Source organism: Dromiciops gliroides, chromosome 2 (genome assembly GCF_019393635.1).
Source record: "Dromiciops gliroides isolate mDroGli1 chromosome 2, mDroGli1.pri, whole genome shotgun sequence".
Taxonomy (NCBI): domain Eukaryota; kingdom Metazoa; phylum Chordata; class Mammalia; order Microbiotheria; family Microbiotheriidae; genus Dromiciops; species Dromiciops gliroides.
The window spans coordinates 320,818,500-320,832,611 of NC_057862.1; the positions used below are offsets into that span (position 1 = coordinate 320,818,500).

Genomic DNA, 14,112 nt, shown 5'->3' on the forward strand with positions numbered 1-14,112 from the left:
CACCTCCCAGATTCCATTGAGCTCCAGAGGTCACCCTTTTATATGAAGCCCTTCCTAATACCCCCCTCCCCACAGCTCCCCGTGCCTTCCCCCTTCAAATTAGCTTGTATTCATTGTGTATATATTTATATACATTTTTACTTCCCCCAACGACCTTAATAAACTCCTTCAAGGCAGAAGCGGTTTCATTTTTGTCTTTGTGTATTCCCAGCACCTCTCACAGTGACTGGAGCATAGATTAATAAATGATAGTGGATTGGTTGATTGATAAAATCCCTTCCGGCTCAACCATTCTATGTTGCTGCTAGCCAAGGGGCAGATGAGGGATTTAATTCTGACTCCAAAATTCTTTACTCTTTTTCTCCCCCCTCTGGACTACTTTACTGCCTCTTAATTCAACGGGTTATGAGAAAGTAGGAAGACATTGTAAGCAAAAGAGAGATGGCATTCAAAGTCCAAGGCAGGGATTATGCTCGGAATGTTTGGGCAAGGAGAAAGAGCATCGCCCATTTGACTGGAATGTGCCCAGTGTGTGTGGATGGCAATAACATGAAACAAGCCTGGAAAGTTAACGTGGCACCAAGTTTTGGAAAGCCTAGAATGCCAGACAGAGGAGTTTGGTAAGCAATAGGGAGCCAGTGAAGTTTTATTTTCTATGTTTAGCCCTTTCCGATTCTGAGGTCTTTTATTCTGTATTTTAAGTAACCAGACACAGATTTAACGAGCGCACGTTTAAAGATTGTCGGACCTGAAAGGCCTTTAGGGATTATTAAACATGACCCCTAATTTTTGAAGAGGAGAAAAACTGAGGCTCAGAGAGGGAGTACTTAAAGCGGCTTTCTTTCTGAGAATTCCTTTTCCGTGGATGGTACAACATCAGATCCTAGAGGGCCCATATTTTGGATTTTAAAGAGTGTAGGGAGGCGGTGTCAAAATGCACATAGGGAATTAGTCCGACAGCCTCTTTTTACAGATGGATAAACTGAAGCTCAGACAAAGCCGGAGGAGCAGCGTCTTTGTGATTCCAACTGTAGCTTCAATCTCTCTTCTCAAATGCCCAAATCGGTGAGCAGAGGGCGGCGAGCTGAGGTTGTTGAGGTGCCCGGAGCCCATAACCAAGCTAAGCTTTGGTGACAGGGACTGGCGCAGCCCTCTCGATTTCCCAACAATTTCGTCTCTCCACGTCTGGCCTGGGGCTGGAGGCGGGGGATTATGATAGTGATCTCTCTGGACACCCTCCGTTTGTCTTTGATTGGTTGGGAAGACTTGGTGAAGACTCTGATTGGTCACCTCTTGCAGGTCGGGAAGGTGGTGGTGAGTCTCATAAAGCAGCTGAGTCCTCAGACAGGCAGAGCCCCAGGGAGGCGGTGCTCGCGACCCTTCCCAGTCCCGGGGCTTCCCCTTCGTCGTCGCCATGGCGGGAAGCACCCTCCAGGTGTCCTGGCTTCTCCCGCTCGTCCTGTCCGCCTTCGTCCAGCCCATGCACGGCCAGGAGAAGATGAAGGTAAGGAGGACCCTGCTACCCCGAAACTGTTGGAAAGGCTGAGAGCACTTGCCCCTCTGGATTCCCCGACCTTTCCTGCCCGGTTCCTCTCTGTCTCTCTGGAGTTAATTCCCTTGTATCAGAAGGCAGGCAGGTGGAAAGGGTCGGTTTGCTATCCACTTTTCTTTCTTTTCCTCAATGAGGAGTCTCTTCCCCATTCCCAGGACTGAACCGTGAGCAAGCGATTTGGGTCCGTTCTTAGGTTATCTTGAAGAGAATGGGTGCGATGAAGAGTCTTTATCCTTCTACGGGTGGTGGTTCCCCATATTTCTTTCCCTCCACTTCCCGCTTTCTTTTCCGCTCCCCATTTCTACCTTATTCCTACCCGGGAAGCCCCTCGGAACCGTCTGGACAACAAGGGAGCTACATCTTCAGGAATAGGGAGTGGGGAAGAAGGACGTGGCATCTTAAGATTTGCCCGTTATGGGGGCTTGAGAAGACTGGTTCCCAAAGCACTAAGGCAGGGATTCTTAACCTTTTCGTGTCAGTTCGGTGAAGCCTAGGAACTTCCGCAGAGTAATGGTCTTAAGGCATAAAATGAAATACATGGGATTAAGAGGAAGCCAATTATTTAAATACAGGTTAAAATATTTTTTATTAAGTTCGTGGACCTCAAGTGCTAATAAGATTGTATAATACTAATAGCCCAAAGGATACTGACAACCAGAGGAGGTATTCTGGGCTATTCTGTACTTCCCCGAGAATGGGAAGAACATTGCTTTATCTCACTGATAAACATAAGGAAAATGCCCATTCAAAGTAAAAAGAGGTCACAGGGGAGTGCATTTAAGGCGTGGTAGAAAGAACCTGGACTGGTTGGTTGCCAAACAGAGCTGAGTTCTGACCTTGTCGGTCCAGCTGTGAAATTCTGTTTTAGCAGATACAAAGACAGATCTTCCACAGACCGTGGAGATCTTCCCACCACTCTCATTTTACAGAGGTAAACATGCCCAGAAAGGTTGTGCGACTGGACCCCAAACAAAGTCACATAAACAAGTGTTTTGAACCCAGGCGGTTTGCCTCCAAATTCTGTGGTTTCTCCCCGCCCCTCCCCATCTGCCACACATTCTCTCCCGTCAGTCCCTGACATTTTATGTTCTGTGTTCTAAGGTCCTTTCCAGCTGTGGGTTCTATGTTACTGGGCAGTACTGCCCCAAGTGTGGTTCTGGAGGAACTATATACCCATCCCCCTTTCTCTGTAACCTTACACCCCAGACTTGGGCAAGTGACTTACCTAGAGTCACACAGCTAATAAATATCAATTGTCCGAGGCTGGATTTGAACTTGGATCCTCCTGACTCCAAGACCAGTGCTTTATGCACTGGGCCATCTAGCTGCCCTCTGAAAATGATTCTCATTAAGTCAGCTACTGGCCAAGAATGAGGTGGGCTTGTGGAGGAGTACCTGAGCCAGACCCTTGTGTTTATCCCCCCCAGAAGATAGTCTTTCCAGGCCCCAGTCTTCTTACAAGGATTATTGCCTTTGAAAGCAATCAGGTAGTCTGGGCTGAGCTTCAGTAAAAGCAGGGGCTTGCTGTGAAAACTGAGCATTGTAGGATTTGGCAGTAGAGATTGACCCGGGGGGAGGGGGGGGGGTTGGGGATGGAGGGAGGCACTTGGGAATAAGGTTGATCCCGGCTAGGTTTGGGATTGGTTAGAAACGTGAGATTTGAGGCGAAGTTGGGGGGAGCAGATTTGAGGCTGAAACTATAGAGAAGCTTGGCCTGTGGTCAATCATGAGGGGCAATCTTTGGTCTAAGACAGGGCTCACCAGTTAAATGTGGTAAGGCATTAGTGAACCTTTTTCCAAAACAGTGGGGAGAAGACCTGGCTAAGCTTTAGACTTGAGCTCTATGCATCCTCCCTTCATGTAGGTATACTTAATTCATCTCCAAGATGACCAAAGTGGAGCCATAATGCTCCCTCATAAAGTCTCCAGCCTCTTTTTCCTTAAATCTCTAGAACCACCCCCCCCCATCTCCACCCACCTTTTCTCACTGGCCTTAGTACAGAAGATGGGTGGTTGTGGGTATGAAGTCCTATTCTCCTTCCTCCTATCCTCCTTCATCCCATTCTCCTCAGTTCATCAGATATTTGAGGCCAGCACCTCCTCCCAAGGGCATGGACAGGACATGGCAGAATTATAGAAGGGAAGGGTGTGTGGCTTGGATTTTTCAGAGAAGGATGAACACATATATCTCTGTTAGCACCTTGGAACCAGAAGCCTCTGTGTGTGAAGTCAGGGCTAACTAAGCACTTTGGCAGAAACCCAGCAACAGAATAAAAACATAGGCCCTCTCTCATAGGGAAGATGGCACCTACAAACATTAAAATCAGAAACTTACAGAACTCAGTACAAGCATAAGGAATTCTACTCTGAGGGCTGTAAGGGCTGAGATCTACAGTGAGGTACGGTTGTATGAGCAAAGTTTCTTGGAGGAGATAGAATATAGACTGTCATGTCTAGAAAATCCTTCTTAAGTCTAATCCTCTTCGGGGGAGTGGCTAGTAATTTCTTTAAAATAACAAGCATTAATTTTCTTTCCCTCCCTCCTACCTCCCAACTGGGAGAGAGAGGAGAAAAAAATCCAACTTCTTGTTGTCAAGCAAAACCAATATCCTCCATTAAAAGGAGGGAAAACTGATGGGGGGGGCGGGGAGGTTACTCACTCCAGTTTACATAGTGAAAGAGCCAGTACTTAAGCCCAGTTCTCCTGACTCCTTCCTCGTCCAGTTCTGTCCTCTGCAAATAGTAGGTTGGCTATAGACCAAGAAGATTGGGTGTCTGGCTGAGCTGGTGAAGCCTATTTGAGCTTCCCCAAGTCCCTCCCCCCCACCGAAGTTCGGGGAGACTTCCTGCCAGAGAGATGATGGGTTTAAAATGTGGTACAATACATACATTTTTGGGCATGGCCATTGTGGAAATTTGTTTTGCTAAACTAAGCATATTTGTTAGGAGGGTTTTCTTTTCTCTTAATTGTTCAATTGAAAATGGGAGGGAGATATAATAAATACTTTCAGAAGTAATTTTTTTTTAAATTAGAGATTACCATGAAATTACCACTGTAATAGAGGAAACTTAGTTCTGATGTCAAGCATATGGTAGAGGACAGCCCATTGCTCTGGGCTGCTAAACTTAAAGAGAATTGTGTAGCTTCCTCATAATCTAAATACCCACTCTCTCTCTCTCTTTCAAGGGCTATTGGAGGAAGCCAAAGGTCACTGGTGAGCCACTAGTCACCAAGTCTTGGATAAAATCTCCCTAACAAACTGACATCTCTCCTTAAGACAACTGTGCACAAGCTCTTGCTAATGAGCAGGGCTATGGCAGTCTTGTGTTGAAGGTTAGGGCAAGGAGATAGGAGAGGTAGGTATGTATATGGCTGGAAAGAGAACTAAGGATAAATTGGGCTGTATTCACATGCCAACAGAGCAGATTTTTTTTTTTTGGTGAGGCAACTGGGGTTAAGTGACTTGCCCAGGGTCACACAGCTATTAAGTGTTAAGTGTCTATGGGGCAGCTAGGTGGCACAGTGGATAGAGCACCGGCCCTGGATTCAGGAGGACCTGAGTTCAAATCCGGCCTCAGACACTTAACACTTTTTTTGGGGGGGGTGAGGCAGTTGGGGTTAAGTGACTTGCCTGGGGTCACACAGCTAGTAATCATTAAGTGTCTGAGGCCGGATTTGAACTCAAGTCCTCCTGACTCCAAGGCTGGTGCTCTATCCACTGCGCCACCTAGCTGTCGCCAGAATTGTTTTTTAAAATGTGCATTTACATATTTTAAAATCTGCCTAATTGATTCCCTTTTGAAGTTGTGCCCTTGGAGGTTACTGACTTCACTGATTCCTGCCCCTGGTCCTAGTTCTGAATGAATGCTATTCCTACAGGGATAGAACTAACTTCTCTTAGCCCAGGCCACAGACTAATTCCTCACCCAACACCCAAGGGCTCTGAGTTTAGCCTCATTCAATTCTGCTGACATACATTTGACTCTACTTCAGCCACCTACAGGGGTTGTCATACCTTAAATATTATGACCCCAAATTGTGCCAACCTCCATGATTTTGAATTCTGAAATTCCCCTCTGATAACAATCTCCTTTCTTTCCAACTTGCCCTCTGCCTCACTTCTCCAAGAAATATTTCTTGCCTTAATCATCTCCCCCTATCATTACATACAGAGATACAGAGACAGAGACAATCCTTTGCTCTGGTCTCTATTCCCTTAACCCTGTAGTTAACCAGTTCATCTATTGCACTGCCCTCCACCTTACTTAAATCCTTTGCTTTACCAACCCCTACTCTCTCACCACCCCCTCCTACTGCTAGTCATGCCCTATCAGTTCATTCTGGGTCGTTCCCACCATTACTGCTAAACAATTTGCTGATGGACACTGATGGAGTTGTTTAATATTAACCCAGCCCTTCCTGCTACATGACAATCCTTTTATTTTTCCCTATTAACTCATATTCTCTAATTGATGTTCCAAATGTTCTCCCCAAGCCCTCAGTTCTTCAGCAGATGAAAGTACCGCCCACTTTACTGAGAACTCCCTTGGCGCTCATACTCCATACCTTGAAACTCTACTGAATCTTCACCTATTAAGCCTCCCTCTGGTCCAGTCCCTAAAGAAGGTGTGGCTCTTTGCAAGGCTAAAAGCCTTTCTACTCGTGCCTTCAATTTTCTTGCTCCCATTTCCAATGGAAGATGCAAAATTTTCCTAGCTCCTGGCTCCTCTGCTTCCTAGAAATATGCCGAGGTTCACTCCCATCCCATCCCCAACCTCACAAAATCATTTAAAAGCATCAACCCCTAATCACCCAATCTCTGTCCCACCTTTCAGTCTCAATCATAGGAGTCTTCTCTCAGTGCCTCAACATCCTTACCACCTACTCACTCCTCTACCACTTAAAATACCTATTGCTTATCACTGTACTAAAATTCCTTTTTCTCAACTGCATAATTTAATAGCTTTTTATCAGGCCTCATCTTCCTTTGTGTCTGCAGTCACTGAAATTATTGATCACTCCTCCCTTCCCTTGACTTCCATAAAAGTACCTAATGCTGGTCCTATCTTTCTTTATATTCTTTTGCTATATCCTCCCCTCAAGCATGGATGTCTCCAAAAGACTTGTCCTTGGTCCTCTTCCTTTCCCTATACTCTGCCTCTTGATGATCATATAGGTTTGATGATCATTTCTAAGATTACTCCCAAATTTATATATCCAGTAAGCATCTCTTTCAAAAGGCTTTGCATTGCCATTTGACTGCTCTACCTTGCCTGCCATCTCCATCTTTATGAGACCACTGCTATCTCAAACTCAACATATCCAAAACAGAACTCTAGGTTCCCCCTTAAACCTGCCTCATCTCCAAACTTCCCTATTTCCAGTGAGGAGACGAACATCCTTCCAGGCAGTCAGGTTCCAAATCTCAGGATAATCTTCTTCCTCTCTTTTCAAGTGGTAAAGCACTGTCAATTCTACTTAAACAACTCCTCCTGAATCCATCTTCTCTCTACTTAATGACCATCACCTTAGTTCAAGTCTTCATCATCTCTCATCTATACTATTATACTAACCTCCTAATTGTTCTCATTGCCCAGTATGTCCTTCACTTACTGCCAAAATAATTTTCACAAGGACGCATTAGAGTGGAAAAGTCACTGGATTTGGTGTCTGGGAATCTGGATTCAAAGCCAGAGCCATTTTACTATTACCTTGGGCAAGTCACTCTCTGGTCATAGCTCTTAATTTATAAAAGGAAGGGTCTGGACTAGCACTGTTACTCCTCCCTCCCTAACCTGAAAACTTTTGGTGACTCCCCATTGTCCCTTGGGTAAAATATAAAATCCACATGCTAATGTTTAAGGCTCTCTGTAATCTGGGTTCAGCTTACCTTTCCAACCTTCTTTCATGCACTTTCCCTCATGGACTTCATAGCCCAGCCAAACAGGATTAGAAGCTCCTCCTTGACGTCAGCATTCTACTTCCTGTCTCTGTATTCGTAGAAGCCATTATTTGCCATGCTTAGCATCTATTGCTGCCTCATTTCTGCCTTTCAGGACCATTTCTATTTTTGAAGTTCAGATCAGGTGGCACCTCTTCCATAAGGCCTTGCCCAATAACCACCCCCAACCCACCACGTATTGTTCTTCCTCCCCAACTTACCTCATACTGCCCTTTCTGTAACCATATTATATCCTTCCAGGAGAATGGAGAGCCACCTGTTTAATTTTTGACTCTCTATTCCTAGCACGGTGCCTAGAACATAAGTACTTAATTGGTGTTTGTTGAGTTTAACAGAGTCCAAACCACAGTCCAGGTCACAGACTTGGCCCCGATTCCAATTAGCCATTCTGCAGGTGTGAGCAGCCAAGCCTCATCTTTTTTTGGGGGGGGCAACAAGGGTTAAATGACTTCCCTGGGGTCACACAGCTAGTGTCAAGTGTCTGAGGCCACATTTGAACTCAGGTCCTCCTGAGTTTATCATGGTATTTAGATCACTAACTCCTTTTCCAGCACCCTCCAAACATCCCGAAGCTGGATATGCCTAAGATCAAGCATGTTCAGAAGTTTCTTACTGTTCTTGAGGGACTGAGGACCTGGTCAAAGGGCCTCTGGGTAAATATTTTCTTGCTCTGGATATAGACAGTGATTCACAAAAGTGGGTAAGGCCATAACTGTGTCAGGAAGCTGCAGGTTTATAGAACTAGCATTGAGTAGGAGGTGGAGTTAGGTGAGGGCAGGGAGAGGCTCCCCATTCCCTGGAGCAGATCCCCAGAATGTACAACTCAGCAAATCTGGGTATGCTTTATCTATTTTATCTTCTATCCCCTTCACCACCATTAAAGTCCTTTTGAAAACCCCACCCTGTTTCTCAGGTGACTTAAGTGGAAAGGGGGCATGTGTACTTGGGCCAGGAGAATCTAGGCCAATTGGAGCTCCCTGGAGGCTGGGCATGGGCTTGGTGCCCTTCCCCAGTAGCTCCAAGGGCAGCCAAAAATCATGAAGCAAGACTTCACACCTGACGTTTCCTCAATTGTTATCAAAACCAAGCTATTATTAAAAAGCCCTATCTCCATCATTTTCTTTGTGTTTCAGACGGACTGCTACCCAGGGATTTCGGGTACCATCTTTGATTATGGGGCCCTCACCATTGATGGTGATGAATACATCCCTTTCAAGCAATATGCAGGCAAATATGTTCTCTTCGTCAATGTTGCCACCTACTGAGGCCTGACGCTCCAGTATCTGGGTAAGCCTAATTCCGAACTCCCTCAGGAGCTGCAGGCAGGGACAATGTTTACCAGCTGGGCACTTTCTGATTATGGATTTCTGAAGGGATGTGGGAGAGGAGGAGACATATTTTATTCCGCTGTATCCCAATTCTACTTTCAGAATGAATAGTGTTTATGCCTGAGAGTAAGGAGTCTCTCAGAAGATTCCAGGAGACTCTCAGAAAAATCCCAGCCTCATAGGAACCCTCCCTCTCTCTGGAGAACCAAATGAAGAACTATAAGGGGCATTAAAACATAGTATGACAGATCTGAAAGCTACCTTAGAAAACAGATTGTTAGAAAAGGCCTTGTGGAGATCTAGTCCAACTACCTCACAGGTGAAGAAACTGGAACCCAGAGTTGGCCATTTCAGTCACACAAGTAGCTAAGTACCAGTCAGGATCTGAACCCATTTCCTGACTTCCATGAGGTTCACAGCTTCTTCCATTTTTACAATGCTTCTCTGGCACACACATATTCATACATGATCATTTCAAAAGCCCAGAAGAAATGGCTGAACCAAAAACCAAAAGGTGGTTCTCAGGCCTGAGGCTAGCTACCCTTTCCCCACCTCCACCATAAGTTTATACCAGCAAAAATCCAGAACTTTCTGCTGTTCTGATACTTTCAGATGTGTCGCTCCCACTATCCTATATGTCACGAGGGACATTAGGACAGGGGTTATTCTCCCCATTTGACAATGAAACTGGCTCAGACTTGAAGCAATTTCACCAGGTTACATGGCAAGTTAGTGGAAGAGGCAGGGCTACAACATGTCTTCTGCCTGTCTATTAAGACCCCTTCTCTCCTCCTCCACTTTTTTGTCTGGATCAGAACTGAATGCACTACAGGAAGAATTGAAGCCCTTTGGCCTTGTTGTCCTGGGCTTCCCCTGCAACCAATTTGGAAAACAAGAACCAGGACAGAACTCAGAAATCCTCCCCGCCCTCAAGTGAGTTGAGCCTGGTGGGTGAAGGGTGGCGGGGGGAGTGTTACAGTTTCTGGGGGTCCTTGAGGCGAGCATTCCTGAATCATGTCAACAAACCCAACAGTGCTTAGGGCCCTCCCTTATCATGAGAAGCCAGGATGGGTAGGGGAGGCCAGCCATGGGCATTATGGTGAGCACTGGCTAGGGATCCTGCAGGAAGACAGGAAGGAAAACTGTGGGTGAAGAAAAGGTGTGTGCCCAGTGCTGCTGGGGATGATGGAAAGGGCGCTGCCCTTGGAGCTGGCAGACCTATGTTCATACTCTAGTTTGGTTACATGTGTGAGGTCAGGTAAATTGTTTCACCTACTTGCTCTGTCTCTTTTGTAAAATGAGGAACCTTTTCCAGCTCTAAGTGTAGAATCCTATTAACAATCCATTTCAACCCTCGAGTCCTTCTTAAGTCTGAGTCTCTTTGAATTCAGAGCCTTCTGAGAGGCATTTAACCACCATATCCCAAACACTTAAAATAATGGCGGTTTAGGTTGCTACTCCAAAGAAACTTCTACATCCCATCTGCTACCCTGGGCTAGGCTGCTCTGCCTTACCCTCCCTTCCCTGCCCTCCCCATGGTCTGAGCCCTGCTTGCTTTGGCTCCAGACCCATCTGGCCACATTCTTGCTCCCTATAGGTATGTACGCCCAGGTGGGGGCTTTGTGCCCAACTTCCAGCTATTTGAGAAAGGGGATGTGAATGGAGAGAAAGAACAGAAGTTTTACACATTCCTGAAGGTGAGTTGAGCGGCTTTTCAATTACTCTGGCAGGGAGAATTGTTTGGGGGTTGAGGCAGATTCCCCTTCTTACCTGGGCAGCCCCTGCCCCCTGGGTTCGTAGGTGGGGTGAGAGACCGACCGACCTCACCCCAGGAATAGTAGGTTGGGTGATCCTTTTTAACTGAACAGACCCTTGTCCACTGACTCAGGGCAGCTGGAGTAAAAAGTGGGATCAGTATTATACCTGGAGTCAGAAACAACAGAGCATCTCACCTTGGCATCATCTTACCTGCTGGTTGGAGGGAAGTGTTGGGGAGGGGGGAGGTCTTTCGACTATTAAGCAGGATTTTGTGGGGAGCAGAGGGACAGGGAAGTGTCTAATTCCAAAAAGATGCAGTGCTCACTTTTTCTATACTTCCATGTACCCTGCAGAATTCCTGCCCTCCCCCCTCCGAACTCATGGGCACGCCCAGCCGCCTCTTCTGGGAACCCATGAAGGTCCATGACATCCGCTGGAATTTTGAGAAGTTCCTGGTGGGGCCAGATGGTATCCCCATCATGCGCTGGTACCACCGGGCCACAGTCAGCACGGTCAAGCTGGACATCCTGGACTATCTGCGGAAGCATGGCAACTAAGATAGGACTGCTGAAGAATCCTCCGGGAGGAGACAAGGGATGCTGTTCAGAGAAGGGACTGCCCCAGCCCACAGCCCTCACCAGACTATACTGTCTGCCTGAGAAGCTGCTCCACAAGGTGTTGCTATTCAGAGAAGGTGTGTGGGTGCACGAGCAGACATCAGAATGCCTACACACACAGATGTGTTTTCAGGAGTTGTATGCCTAGGTATTCATGAGATCAGGGACAGGTGCAGACACACACCTCCATACCCTAGGGTCCTTGCTCTACTGAATATTCAACTCATTCTTCCAATATTAATATTTTCCCATCCCAACCCAAGGAGAAAATCAGCCTTTAAGTCAAATTACTGAACCTCTCAGATTTGTTCCTCAAGAGAATCTTGGTCCTGGAGTTTCCCATACTTCCCCCAATGAACCCCTGTGCCTTAGCTCATCTGAAGTAAGAGGCCCTAGAAGCCCAGTGACCCACTGAAAATAAATCAGGCTCCTCCCTCCCTCCACCCAGTACAAATGAGTGCCTTCTCTCCCTTCTCTGAACAGTCCTTTTCTACCCCCTTAGCCCCACCCCATAGAGTTACCCACTGGTGAGCTGCCTAAAGGGCTCCCTGCCAGGGCATAAGACTGGTGTGAAAAGAGAGAGAGTATCCTAAGCAGGAGGGATGGCATCTCCATGATGGTGGCATCCAAAGCCTCTCCAGGGGCGGATCCCATCAGAGCCTGCAAAAGGGGTCATGACCCTTAGTGCATTCAGGTCATGGCACCTAAGCAGGGATGCTGTCCTCTACAAGGGACACTTACCGTCTCCTATCACTCTAGCTCCCCACATTAGAGTCATACCCACTAGTGGCAAATAAAAGCCTTTCTGCAGCACCTGAGACTTTCATGTTTCTTCCATTTCAGGGATCTGGGGGGAGGTGAATGACTTAGAAACTCTGCACTATATTGGGCCCATCAGAACACAAAATGTCCCACAAGTCCAACCATCTCATTTTAGAGAAAACAGAGAACCCCAAAGGGGGTTTAAGGTTTGGTTTTGTTTAGGGTCACACAGCATGGCTGGCAAATTCATTCAACAACTTTTTATTAAGGACCTACTATGTACAAAGTCCTGGGGAGGAGAAAATAGATGTGGCAAACAATAGTCCCTGACCTCAGAGGGGAGAGATCAGTGGGAGATTGTCCAATGGGTCCAAGGGAAGCACAAAGCTAGCCCTTCAGCCCCAAAGCCCCAAACAAGTGATATGTCACGACTCTGAGTGATGAGCATACTGTCCCAGGGAGAGACCAAGGACTTAGCTTTTTATTTTTAAATGTGCTGATTTCCAGAGTCTGAGACCCTAAGGTGCTTCACTAGCTTGGGTCTGGAGTATTTATCTGGAAAAGTGGGACTTCCCTAGAGAAGAAAACGCTATCAGAATTTGTAGCTATGATGGGGGAGGGGTCTCAGAACAGAAAGCAGGAACTTAGCTGGCTCCTGCTTGGTTCTTTCCAGAGGGAAGCTCATTCCCCGGCTCATTCTTGGAAGGGAAGGAGAAATGGGAGATGAGACCAGGGAGAAGGGGTCAGGTGACAAAGTGGCCAGGCAAGAAAAAGACTCGAGAGCACTCTAGCTCTCCATGAGGTAAGAAAAAGGATGTGAGGGAAAACTGGGTCAAAACTTCAGCTTTGTTTTCTGTCTCAGAGATCTCCCCACAGCTGACCCAGGCTGCCCAATCACACTCCAGTCCATGCCACCACTGTGTTCTCCTCCTTGTTCTCCTTTCAAAGCCACACACCCAAGTCCATTTAAAACTCTGGGAACAACAGGCAAAGGCCGTGGTGACCACAAAGAACCTAAACACTCTTGCCACACTGTTGGAGGCACAGGAGACCTTGCAAAGTATCTTGCCAGCATGGTTGGAGGAAAAAGACCAGGGGCCGGGAGAGAAGTTAAGGCTCAAAAATGGGGCACTCAACTAGAAACATTAACATCTTGTCAACTCTTTTCTCCTAAAACAAACAGCATCCTCTACAGCATCTTTTCTGGAGGGGATGTTGGGAAGTGACTTTTAGAGTCTGAAAACAAAGATGCACACCATGACCAACACATACTACACTGGCCCAGGAGAGGATGTGTCCATTTGGGAAGAAGGATCAGGGAAGGGAAACATACAGTCAATATCTCTTGACAGTGTTACCTGAAGGATTCTGACTGGCTGGGGAGTGACAGAGCCCACTGTGGCTCCATACTCCTTTTCTCTGAGATCTAGACCCCAGCTCCTCTCTCATCCTACCTTTCCTATTTCTAGACAGGAAACAAAAGTCTTCCACAGGTACTCTTGCTAGAAAACAAAGAGCTCCTAACAAGCAGAAAACCCAGTGGTCTGTGAAGGGTCCAGGTTGGGGGATGAGGTGAAGAGAAAGGACAGACACAAGGCCCAGTCCCCTCCCTGTGCTCCTACTGCCCCATCAATTTTGTTTCAATAGCAGCTGTGGTCATATGGTTAGATTGGCCTCTAGTTCTTTGGTAATCCATGATCAGTCGGTTCTGAAAGATGAAGGTAGCCAGGTTACACAGGAATGGTTACAATGGGTCCCCTCATTTCTTCCTAAGCCCCATCATCTGCATTGCTAGAAATCCTGGCCCTTCAAGCTACAGTGTGACAAGGAGGGTCCCCTTATCCCTCCATCTCATCACGAGAACCCCACAGTTCTTGTGCCCACTGCTCGAGCAGTATTTGCACCTAAGGAGAAAAAGGAAGAAGAAAAGGGGCACATCTGAGTTTCACTTCTCAGTTGCCTTTTACCCACTCCTGTTCAGGCCAGAGTCAGCCAGGCATTTGTCCCCACCAAGCCGAGCTAGTGACGTCAAGCACTTTAAAGACCTTTCAGTTCACTTGGCCAATATCTACGGCTAAGGCAGACATTACTTAAATGAATCTACTCGACAATAACCTCTGAGAAAAGGAACT

General features: G+C 46.7%; 2 protein-coding genes across 11 annotated transcripts in view; one reads left to right on the plus strand and one right to left on the minus strand.

The window, feature by feature from the left end:
* Positions 1-1,318: 1,318 nt before the first annotated feature.
* Positions 1,319-12,031, plus strand: GPX3 (glutathione peroxidase 3). Its single transcript, XM_043983932.1, has 5 exons — positions 1,319-1,504; positions 8,649-8,802; positions 9,659-9,776; positions 10,441-10,540; positions 10,955-12,031. The coding sequence occupies exons 1-5, from the start codon at positions 1,415-1,417 to the stop codon at positions 11,156-11,158; spliced, it is 666 nt and encodes a 221-aa protein (XP_043839867.1). The 5' UTR covers positions 1,319-1,414; the 3' UTR covers positions 11,159-12,031.
* Positions 12,032-12,225: 194 nt separating this feature from the next.
* TNIP1 (TNFAIP3 interacting protein 1) overlaps positions 12,226-14,112 on the minus strand; it is an 83,948-nt gene continuing 82,061 nt past the window's right edge. For all 10 annotated transcript variants that reach the window (XM_043983926.1, XM_043983931.1, XM_043983924.1 and 7 more), the window contains one exon: positions 12,226-13,688. In XM_043983926.1, coding sequence (XP_043839861.1) covers positions 13,657-13,688 — 32 coding nt within the window. In that variant the 3' untranslated portion in view covers positions 12,226-13,656. The remainder of the gene's footprint in view (positions 13,689-14,112) is intronic.